General features: G+C 41.7%; 2 protein-coding genes across 2 annotated transcripts; one reads left to right on the top strand and one right to left on the bottom strand.

Annotated features, from left to right (window-relative positions):
• Positions 1–5,827: 5,827 nt before the first annotated feature.
• On the top strand, positions 5,828–7,369 carry LOC139457196 (cytochrome P450 1A1-like). The gene has a single exon (XM_071238615.1). It carries the CDS (start codon positions 5,828–5,830, stop codon positions 7,367–7,369), a length of 1,542 nt encoding a protein of 513 aa, XP_071094716.1.
• Positions 7,370–7,951: 582 nt separating this feature from the next.
• On the bottom strand, positions 7,952–8,758 carry LOC139457195 (salivary glue protein Sgs-3-like). The gene has a single exon (XM_071238614.1). The coding sequence runs from the start codon at positions 8,756–8,758 to the stop codon at positions 7,952–7,954; it is 807 nt and encodes a 268-aa protein (XP_071094715.1).
• Positions 8,759–12,394: the final 3,636 nt, after the last annotated feature.

The following is a 12,394-nucleotide window of genomic DNA, read 5'->3' as shown; positions in this document are numbered from 1 at the left end:
AATCACACCCGCAGAATCGATGTCGATCTCTTTCAAAGTCCCGTGCTACACCCATGGCTCAGTATCGGATGTGACCCCCTCCAGCAACGGTGCAGGCCCTAACACGACGTCGAAATGAGTACACGAGTCTCCTGAGTCGCCATTCTTCCTGCAGGGCAATTGCCAAGGCACCCCTCGCCAATGACGGCTGTTGACGTTTCCAAATCCTGTGTCCAAGTTTGTTCCAGAGGTGCTCTATGGGCGACAGGTCCGGTGATCTGGCTGGCACTGGTAAACGGTCACGTTGTTGGCGTTCAGAAAGTCGCTTGTGACTCGAGCTGTGTGAGGGGTGGCGTTGTCCTGCTGAAACAGCGTCCGTGGGTGTCGTTGGAGGAAAGGCAGTACCACAGGCCGCAAAACGTCATCAATGTAACGACGTGCAGTGAGATTTCCGTCGACATACCCTCTCTCCCTCTGCTCTGCGGTAAATCGAGGCATGTTCGTTGTTTTAAACGGTTTCATGTGACGAGAGAGTACAACCCTGCTCGTGTTTTATACCAGAACTTCATACAGGTAACTTTGTGCACATGTTGCATTTTTTAGTGATTAAATTCACTTTTCTCGCAAATCACGTGAAGCACGAGCACATGTTCACAGGGAATAGGTAAATCGTGCTCTTTTGCAAATTTGTTAAAAACTGATGACCATTATTTATTTGGTGGCGTTTCTTTTGCCCCTCAGTTTATCTTTACTAAGTGTCTGAAGCCATTAGTTAGATAATGGAGAAACGTTCTGTAGATGTTATAGTTTACTTCGATGATTGACTTGAGTTTACTTTATCTAAAGCATTAGGCAGAGGGCAGGCTTGGTTTATAATGAACAGAAGTCAGTTTGGGAACCCACAAGACATCTTGAATGGCTCGGGCTTAATTGTAAAAAAATTAGAGTGCGTGAGTGAGTGAGTATGGTTTTACGCCGCTTTTTGCAATATTCCAGCAATATCACGGCGGGGGACACCAGAAATGGGCTTCACACATTGTACCCATGTCGGGAATCGAACCCGGGTCTTCGGTGTGACGAGCGAACGCTTTAACCACTAGGCAACCCGACCGCCCCGTAAAAAATTTGATACTGGCGTGATATTTATTCATTCTGCGAGATTAGAGAATGCTAGGAACTCACGTGCAGGATTCGTCGCGGCCCTACCGCAATTCCAAGCACGTGTAACGGGAAAAGTTATTTCTCTGCCAGTTTTTGGGGATGTTTGCAGTTGTTTTGATCGTTGCTTCAGGGTCTGTGCTATGTCCAGTAAATATGCTAAACAGGAACCTAATTGTTGGAAATGTTGCTGAGACATCCAAGAAATATATTGGCATTGAGTGCTGCTCAGCATGGAGAAGAATTGTTTTTTCTTTCAGTGAGTGAACCCACCGACGGGTGATTCAGGACTCGGGACATAGATTTGGATACACAGGAGACCCAGCGTCCAGATAGGTAATCTTTATATTTACAAAAAGTAGATCTAGTTTTCGTATTATTTAAAGTTCAAGCGTGATACCACAAGAATATTGTTGTATTAATTCGTAACGACTGAGATTAAGGATTGTCGGTGTTTGATATGGAATATAAAGTAACAGACGCATAACAGTCGCGTGTCCACATGTAATGTTTGCTTATGTAAATAAACCCACTCAATAACAATTATGTCAGCTGCGGTTGGCATTACCCATGAGTGGAATGTATTGTCATGGTAAATGTTCGTTTAAACACAGTTAACTAGAACATAATGATGATTATTCTGGTAAGTATGGTTATTGTGGTTATTCTGGGTATTCTGAATATTGTGGTTAATATGGTTATTACGGCCATTATGGTTACTATGGTTATTGTTTTATTTTGGGTTTGAGGTTATTGTGGTTATTATGTTAACTGTGTTTATTATGGTCATTGTGTTTATTATTATTATTATTATTATAATGGTTAGTGTACGAGCGGAACACTTAGTCTAACGTTTCAAATTATTAAAAGTATAACATAAGTATAATGTTTAAAAATATCAACATCAGTTCTTATGTGACCCTGGTTCAATAAGTAAATCACTTGCAACGATAATATAATCATGTGTTACTACTGAGGTTATAGGCTTCAAACCCACCAAGCTTTTTTTCAGCTTTTATATTTAGTTTACATCCTGGTTCTTGATCACATGATCACAAGCACGTGTTGTGGGTAGGAGAGAAGGCCTCCATGTTGTCAAGAGGGTTCACGGGTGGTTTATGGCAGAACACAGATGCGACTTTTTGTTTCCTTTCCTTTGTATTGTCTTTATGTATATATGAAACATTTAATTTAAGTGATTATTATTTTGCAACTTGTAATTAGAATATTTGTATACTTTGAATGGTTCGAGTTTGTGTGGAAAACTTAGTAAGTGTTTTGTTTCTCGTTGTAGATTTCTGAACCTCATCATCACCAACGAATGTCTTATAACGGTAACGCTAACGCTGCAACGTTGTGAAAACGAAAATATGAATAAACTTTTGGTGAGAGTATCGTACTGTGTTTCTTGCTGCAACAGTTGGTGTGGTTTTTATGGTTACTACGGCTTTTGTTGTTATTTTGGTTACTATGGATATTAAGGCTATTATGGTTATTGTGATCATTATTGTTACTATGGTTATTAAGGCTGGTATGGTTATTATCGTTATTGTCATCATTATGGTTATTATGGTTCTTAGAGCTGTTATGGTTACTATGGTTATTAAGGTTGTTATGGATATTATGGTTACTGTGATCATCATGGTTACTGTGGTTATTGAGGTTGTTATGGGTATTATGGTTACTGTAATCATCATGGTAAATGTGGTCATTCAGGCTGTTATGGATATTATTGTTAATGTGATCATTATGGTTACCATGGTTATTGAGGTTGTTATGGATAGCATGGTTATTGTAATCATTATGGTTACTATGGTTATTAAGGCTGTTATGAGTGAGTGAGTGAGTTGGGTTTAACGCCGCTTTTAACAGTATTCCAGTTATATCACTGTGTGTCAGCTTAATGTAGGAGGAAAGCCCGAAGTGATGCAGGTCTTGGACGTTTACCACTTCGGTGAAACCCACGAGCAGGGGTATGGTGCTGACAAACCTAGAAACATAATCGGGGCGAACCGGGATTCGAACACACAATCATAGGTTTCTGGCATGCCCAAGGGACGCAACTCTGCACAACGAAGGCTGTTATGGATATTATGGTCATTGTGGTTATTATGGTTACTATGGTTATTAAGGCTGTTATGGATATTATAGTTATCGTGATCATTAGGGTTACTGTGGTTACGTCATTGATATGTTTTTTTTGGTCTGTATTCGGCATATGTTTTACCGAATTGAAAGCGATGTTAATAAACCTTATTAATCTGATCACCTTGTTGTGAATGAAGTAAGAGGAAAAGGATTTTCTATTTCATAGTGAAATGTAACTTGGGCAAATGCTTAAAAATGTGTAATGATTGTGTGTGTTGTCGTAGACCTGAAGTGCTTGTAACTTATTTTATGGTCGGTAAGGTCTCATGATCACCTGTACTGCACTACACAACATAGGGGATCAACAAATATTGAGATCAGCTGTGACACTTCACCTCACCTCACTTTAATACGTTCCATACCTATTTTAAATTATTTTAGTGTGACGTTTGTGTGTGACATGACCCTCATGAAACATTCTAACTCAACAGTGAAAACCATCCATCGCTACACTGTTCAAGGGGCAAATTGAGAGAGGTGAGCTTGATGGTAGAATGATAACAAGTGTAGAGAGGTGAACTTGGTGGTAGAATGATAACAAGTGTAGAGAGGTGAGCTTGATGGTAGAATGGTAACAAGTGTAGAGAGGTGAGCTTGATGGTAGAATGATAACAAGTGTAGAGAGGTGAACTTGGTGGTAGAATGATAACAAGTGTAGAGAGGTGAGCTTGATGGTAGAATGGTAACAAGTGTAGAGAGGTGAGCTTGATGGTAGAATGATAACAAGTGTAGAGAGGTGAACTTGATGGTAGAATTATAACAAGTGTAGAGAGGTGAACTTGGTGGTAGAATGATAACAAGTGTAGAGAGGTGAAATTGATGGTAGAATGATAACAAGTGTAGAGAGGTGAACTTGATGGTAGAATGATAACAAGTGTAGAGAGGTGAACTTGGTGGTAGAATGATAACAAGTGTAGAGAGGTGAATTTGATGGTAGAATGATAACAAGTGTAGAGAGGTGAACTTGATGGTAGAATGATAACAAGTGTAGAGAGGTGAACTTGATGGTAGAATGATAACAAGTGTAGAGAGGTGAACTTGATGGTAGAATGATAACAAGTGTAGAGAGGTGAACTTGATGGTAGAATGATAACAAGTGTAGAGAGGTGAACTTGATGGTAGAATGGTAACAAGTGTAGAGAGGTGAGTTTGATGGTAGAATGATAACAAGTGTAGAGAGGTGAACTTGATGGTAGAATGATAACAAGTGTAGAGAGGACAACTTGATGGTAGAATGATAACAAGTGTAGAGAGGTGAACTTGATGGTAGAATGATAACAAGTGTAGAGAGGTGAACTTGATGGTAGAATGGTAACAAGTGTACAGAGGTGAGTTTGATGGTAGAATGATAACAAGTGTAGAGAGGTGAACTTGATGGTAGAATGATAACAAGTGTAGAGAGGAGAACTTGATGGTAGAATGATAACAAGTGTAGAGAGGTGAGCTTGATGGTAGAATGATAACAAGACTGCATATTTGCCATACTTTTTATAATCTCTACATTTACATGCACTAAGTACAGGAAATAAACTCAAAGACACCGAATGAACCTCAAGACATTAGACAATGCCTAGTTGCAGGTTGACTGACCTTCAGTTATGTTAATATATATTGGGTCATTATATAGGTCCACATGTCAATCAGTTGTTTCATTACGAAGCGGGAGATGTGACTGCTGTGCTGAAATTCAGCCTCAACCAATGGAAATACTCGACTGTTGCTGTGCACTAGTGTTGTGTGCAGACATACTGGTGATACTTGAGAGTTGATGTTGCTTGAGAGTTGATGTCTGAGAGACGCAGCAATATTTCAGGATTATTGATTTCTTCATGGAATACACATTCCGACCTGTACTTCGAGTGAGGGCACAAACGGTTTAATTTTGAGTAAGTACTTTAAGTAGCCATTCCTTGTCACTTGCATATTCAATGCATCATCACTAGCTCCTTTTCGTTTTTGAAAAACATTACATCTCGTTCCATTGTCGATCGGTAATTAATTCAATGATCAAAATATCAACATACCAATCCGAAAGGGTGCATGGCTAACATTGGTCAGCCAAAGTCTTAATATGTGTTGTTCATAAGTGTACAAGTGGCACGGGTGGCCAAGTCGTCTAAGGCGCCGCGATTCGCTATGCAGAGTTGCGTCCCTTGGGCACGCCAGAAACCTATGATTGTGGGTTCGAATCACGGTTCGCCCCGATTATGTTTCTAGGTTTGTCAGCACCATACCCGTGCTCGTAGGCATCACCTCGGGCTTTCCTCCCACATTAAGCTGACACGCCGTGATATAACTGGAATACTGTTAAAAGCGGCGTTAAACCCTACTCACTCACTCACTCATAAGTGTACAGGTATATTTTGTATTTCAAACTGTATCGCTTGTCATCATACCTTGACAGTGTGTCGTTGATCCCAAGTCCAGTGGTTGGTGAGCCCAGAATCGATTTTTTAGAGACTGCCTTCATAATTATAACTGGTGTGTTTCTGGCGTTAAACAATACACACATCATTGGGATGAATCTTTGTCTAGTTTCAGGATGTCAACCGTGGCTCTTCTTCAGATGTACGTGGTTGATATGTGCATGTATTTTCGTGACATAACTACCCTTGGGAAAGCAGGAGTTGTCTTCTTGGCATCAGCGTCTCTACTGACATTCCTACACAGGTTAACGTACAGGAACAAAGCTATCCCTGGTCCCTGGGGGCTACCTGTAGTTGGCCATCTGCCTTTTCTTGGTAAAACACCATTTCTGACTTTTATGAAGATGAGAAAGATCTATGGAGATCTCATCAAATTGCAGTTTGGATCATGGCCAACAGTAGTGATCCACGGGAAGCTGATCAAGGAGGCGCTTTCAACCAAAGGTGATGCTTTCTCTGGTCGACCACAGTTCTTCTCATCTGTGTCCGTTCAAAATGGCAAAAGTCTATCTTTCGGAAAATTCGACATATCCTGGAAACTGCACAGGCGCATAGCAAATAAATCCTTCCAAGCATTCACTAATGCACGAAGCAATCCTATTGAAGAAATTATACACGAGGAGGTGAGCTATATTTTGGAGGAGTTTGAGAGGTACAACGGCGGAGCGTTTGATCCACACGATCACATTTACATTGCAATGGGGAGTGTGGTATATCAGATCTGTTATGGAAGGAAAGGCAATGTCAGGGCAGATAAGGACTTCTGTGAGTACATTCTGCACACTCAGGACTTCTCTACATTCGTTACTGCTGGGAATCCAGTTGATATTTTCCCATGGTTACGGCATTTCATGAAGAAGAGGATCAACAAGTTCAAAGATCTTCTATCGAAAGGACATCTAATCCGCAGAAAAAGGATTCAGGACCACCTGGAAACATTCTCCTCTGATTATCTCCGGGATATTACTGACAGCCTAATTAATGAGTCAAGACAATTAACAGAGGAGGACAAGGCAAATGGTATGAGTGAAGAACGGATTCAGGATACAATTGGAGATCTGTTTGCTGCTGGGTTTGATACAGTGGCTACTACGACCATGTGGACACTCCTTCTTCTTGCAAAGACCCCAAGAGTCCAGAAGAAAATACAGGAGGAGCTAGACTCTGTCGTTGGTATGTCCAGACGTCCAACATTGGGCGATAGACGTAATCTGGTGTACACCGAAGCAACCATTCATGAAATTCTACGCATCATCAACCTCACACCATTATCTCTGCCCCATGCAACCACTGAGGATGTGGAACTGGCTGGTTACACCATCAAGAAGGATACTCTAGTGTTACTCAATCTGTTTTCATTGAGTCATGATAAGGAGGTGTGGGGAGACCCTGAGGTATTCCGTCCAGAGCGTTTCTTGAAAGATGATGGTCAGATCGACACTCGTCTCGTGGACATGTATCTTCCTTTCTCCGCAGGACGTCGACGATGCATGGGAGAGATCCTAGCTAGAACAGAGCTGTTTTTAATCATTTCAGGTTTTCTACAAAGGTGTACTTTTGTCAAACCTAAAGATGTACAAAAATACACCATGGAGTGTAGCTTCGGGTTGAACATGAAACCTCTTCCTTACAAAGTTGAGATCAGAAATAGGAACTAACATACCATTCAAGCAAGAACAGAGCTCTTCCTAAATCGTTTATATGTCTTGTACTACACTCTTACCTTTGTCAAACCTGAAGACTACAGCTTTGGTTTGAACCACGAACCTGTTCCTTACAATGTTGAGGTCCGATCTAGACATTAGCAATGCCTTCCTGGCAAGAATAGAAATGCCAGAACTAGTTTTATTTGTCCAGCCTGAAGATGTCAAGACTGAAGCCCCAGACAAGGCTGAGGTCAAATTCGTAGGTGTGTTCATTTATTATTCCGACAAAAACATTATTTCACCGACTCTCAGCAGAATTTCTGAAGCTACATGAAATTTTTAGTATCCATCATTAAAATATAGATTTTTACAGTTCATACTCACTCATCGATGAATTCTTGATATACCCTTGTGCTTAATGATAATCATTACATTTACGCCTGTGCATTACCCTCACAGGCATCTTTGCCTGTAAACTCCTCAGGGAGCTGAGAATGAACAAATTAGAGTGCAGACTGATCCATTAGCATAAAACAACACATATGTGTGATTTCTGACAGTAGACCTACCCCCTAGGGCTGCACGCCCCTCAGGTCAGGAGGTGTATTGTGATGTTGATCGGAGTGTAAGTGTGGCTGTGAATGTTGGTGTGGGCTGATGAAAGTGGTGGTAGTGTGATGTCGAGGTGATGGTGTGTGAGTGGGGCTGGGGATTTTGGGGGTTGGTGGTGTGTGAGTGTGGTGTGGGATTTTGGGGTCTGGTGGTGGTGGGCTGTGAGAGTGGCTGGGGATGTTTGGATGTGGTTGTGGCGGTGATGGTAGTGTGAGGTCGAGGTGGTGATGTGTGAGTGCGGCTGTAGAGTTTGGGGTGTGGTGGTGGTGGTGGTGGGTTGTGAGTGCGGCTTGGGATGTTGGGATGTGGTGGTGTTGTTGGTGATGATGTGTGAGTGTGGCTGGGGATGTTGGATGTGATGGTGGTAGTGGTGGTGGTGGTGGTGGTGTTGATGTGTGAGTGTCGCTGGGGATGGGGTGTGGTGGTGGTGGTGGTGGTGGTGATGTGTGAGTGTGGCTGGGGATGTTGGGGTGTGGTGGTGGTGGTGGTGGTGGTGGTGATATGTGACTGTGGCTGGGAATGTTGGGGTGGTGGTGGTGGTAGTAGTGTGATGTTGTGGTGGTGTGGTGTGGCGATGGAAGTAGTGTGAGGTGGTACCGTTTGTTTGCGGTGGAGGTGATGGTGGTAGTGTGAGGTCGAGGTGGTGGGGCGTGAGTATGGCTGTTGGGTGTTGCAGTGTGGTGGTGGTGGTGGTGGTGGTAGTGTGAGGTAGCGGGTTGTGTGTGCTAGCAGGTGGTTGTGTTTTGGAGTTGGGTTAAGGGTGTGGACCTGTCGAAATCTGAAGGGCATTACAATTACAAAAAAATAAGTAAATTTACTTCTAATTCTTTCACACGCCCATTGGCTATCATTATACGTCAATTTAAACATATAATATGTGTTTAAACTAAAACACATGCATGGAGGCAAACCATATGAGGGTGTGCTTATTGTGTTGTTACTTAATGTCTACTCTGTGTCAGGAGGTTTCACATAGATACCATTTATCAATGTTAGGGCCATGTATGGATTATTTCGCAATAGTTGTCGTGCGCTGGCAATGAACAAACGACAAGGACGAATATCACCTACAAATTAAAACGAAAAAGGAACAAATTTCCAGACCTACGAATCATTGGAGTGATGTCGTATGGATACAGAGCTTCCCTGCATCACCAACAAGGCGGGCTTCCGCAACGGGACCTGAGTAACATACTGGAGGGGATCACGACTAACGAAATCTATGAGCACAGTGTGACGACAGTTGTCTCAAAGTGATAACCAATGTCACAGATCACAGAGCATCCCGCGACAAGCCCTACAACGTTATTCATATGTGTTCACGTGGCAGGCATGTCCCACAATGTGACATTGGCCGTGTCACAGGGTTGAGTACATGTACAAAGCCCTCCTTATAATAACCTTGTAGACATATAAAAAACATGTTATTAAACATCCTACAGGGATAATGCCATGTGATTCTTCTTTTGTTGCTGTATCTGATTCAGAACCTTTGACGATAACATACATGCTTATTAAGCGTGCTTAGTGTGTCTGATTTTGAGTTTGTGTTTAAACTTGGATGAATTAAATTAACTTAAGATATTGTGGAGTTTTGGAAGTTATGTAAATAACATTATATATATAATGGTAATGTTATTGATGCAGTAATGTGGTTGTGTGAATATATAGCCATGGGCAAGACGAGCTCTCTGGTTGTATATATATGTGATGAATAAGTCTTGCTGTGTTTTGTTTGTATTGTAGGTTTGTTATTAACCCTGCAATCAACAATATTCCACATTATGAACCAATATCTAAAGCACCAAGGAGGTAATTTGGTGTTTCTGTCAGTCCGTACAATTTGTGATTTTTGAAACACATTGAGACACGATGCCTGCATCAAGTAAGTTAGTCTTTTCCTACGACAAGCATTGGATGCTCAGGACCCCTAGCATCTTAACAGTGAGTGAAATGTACCACGACGACCATTCACCTTTGTTTCCTTGAAGCAATCTGACAGCGATGAGTCAAAAATAGCCCGTGCTTTATTCATCATACACAGCGTGAGGTTGTCTCATTGCCTGCTCATTGTTAATGTGACATTCACCAGACTGGAGATGTAAAATTCATTCTAGGGAAATGTCAAAGATTAAAACCTGTTATAATATATATACTGGGTCTCTTTAAAAGTAGTCCCATATATGATATACAACGGACAAATGTATCGGAGAAGGTAATTTTTAATCATTAATGTCCAAAGAAGGATTTTGATTAACGGTGGTAACCATAATTAGTTCCCAGCACCTAGGGTATTCGGCAATAACATCAACAGTTTAAATCATAAGTCCCAAGCACGAGAATCTGATGGCACACTAGTTCAGTAGCGTGTATGGCCACCAAGTGCGTTGACAACTGCCACACAACGCCTCCGCATGGGCCTTGTGATGCTTGTGAACACGTGATTGGAAAGACGACACCATTTTTGCTGCAAAATGGTGCCAAGATCTTGCAAATTCTGTGGTTGGTTCTGGAGAGTGCGCAGACTTCTGCCAAGAGCATCCCAGACGTGTTCGATGGGATTGAGGTCGGGAGACCTTGACGGCCAGTCCATGACTTTGACTCCCGCATTCTGAAGGAAATTCCTTGTCAAAATTGTTGTGTGGGGTCTGGCATTGTCGTGTTGGAAGATCAAACCGGCTGCCATAAAAGGCAGAAGTTTTGGTGCCAGTACCTGGTCGCGGTAAGCAGCAGCGTTGAGGTTGCCACGGATGACAAGAAGCCTGGAACGTGAATTGCCACAGAAAGCACCCCACACCATGACATTTCCGCCTCGAAATCTGTCAACTTCCTGTACACAACACTTGGCGTAACGTTCATGACGGCGCCTCCACACCCTCGCCCTACCATCAGCAAATCGAAGATTAAATCAGGATTCATCACTGAAGACGACTTGATTCCAATTCCTATGAGTCCATCGTAAGTGTCGCTGTGCCCACAATTGACGTTGACGTCTGTGTAATTGAGTCAGAATCGGCCCGCAGTATGGCCGTTGTGCTTGAAGGTGAGCAGTTCTCAGACGGTTTCGAACAGTTTGCGCACTCAGTCAACCCCTAAACAATTCATTTCTGGTTGATGTAGCCGTCAAAAATCAGTTACGGGGGTGACGTAAGACAATCTGACGATCCTCTGCATGTGACGTCACACTTGGTCGACCTGGCCGAGGGCAATCAGTGTTGGTACCCGTTTGCTGCAAACGCGTCTGTAAATCATAAACAGTCCGTCGACTACAACCCATCGTCCTTGCGACTTCAGCTACGGACGTTCCCGTCTGCAACATGCCGATGGCACGTTCACGTTGCACATTTGAAAGGCGTGGCATGACAAATGAATTTTATTTTCTTGTCTTTTTTTGTTGTTGTTAATGACTGCTGACAAGTATGGCTGAAAACACGTGCGGTATTATGGCCACGTGTTGCACGTGAAAAAACACTTTTGCCACTATAGTGCTGTGCACATGATTTTGATCGATTCACCTGCACAAAAACGCGTGTTATCTGTAGACAATACGTGGCCATTACTGTTTAAATACACAATAAGGGCCCACAATGATAACTGGTCAAAATGTTAAAATTCGAGGATTGTGAAGTTTTTAATTTGGTTCAGTTTATCATGTGTATGCATAATTAATGTTTTCCTCCTTTCCGTTTTATAATGAAAAAAATACTTTTATATGGATCAATCATATTAATATTTGATTGTTTGTTTAACACTGTACTGAGCAATATTCTAGCTGTATGGCGTCATCTTGTATAAAGTCAAATCCGGACTAGCCAAAGCTACCACATATTTTGCAACGTCCCATCCCGGGGGCTGTCATACAATCAATTACGTCACCATCCTGATCACTCAATTCATTGACTTCCCTAACGACCGGCATTCACATATATGATGTAACACTTTTTTAATAATAATGTTTATGAACTAAAACATACGGTGTTATCATGATGTTATTTGTGTGTTATTATAACGCCGCACAGCATTGACACTGACAACTCATCATGGTCCAAATAAAATGCAATTCTGAAACAATGTAATACAGTTACAATAATTGTTTAAAGGGCAAGTTCACACGGAAATGAACCATTTTTTCTTGTACTTTTTCCACATTAAAAGTGTTAACATAGAAGTGTCATAGACAAAAATATGAAAACATCATATTTAATTAACATATTTTTTGCACTAAAACGATTTATATTTTTCATATTTACCAAGTGTTCTATTTTCATAACAAAAACACCATGGCTTATGCCCCTTGCAATATGACGTCATTGGTGCCAATTGATAAACATTATGACGTCATCATGCTTTGTTAGAGCCGCTTCACGTGGTGTAGGTACAGTTTTGTGATTCTAGCATCTCAGATGCCAGCCAGAATTGTGTTAT

The sequence above is a fragment of the Haliotis cracherodii genome, unplaced genomic scaffold, assembly GCF_022045235.1.
Source record: "Haliotis cracherodii isolate W230 unplaced genomic scaffold, xgHalCrac1.p SCAF_12, whole genome shotgun sequence".
Classification (NCBI taxonomy): Eukaryota; Metazoa; Mollusca; class Gastropoda; order Lepetellida; family Haliotidae; genus Haliotis; species Haliotis cracherodii.
This window is presented reverse-complemented; position numbering and strand designations above follow the sequence as displayed.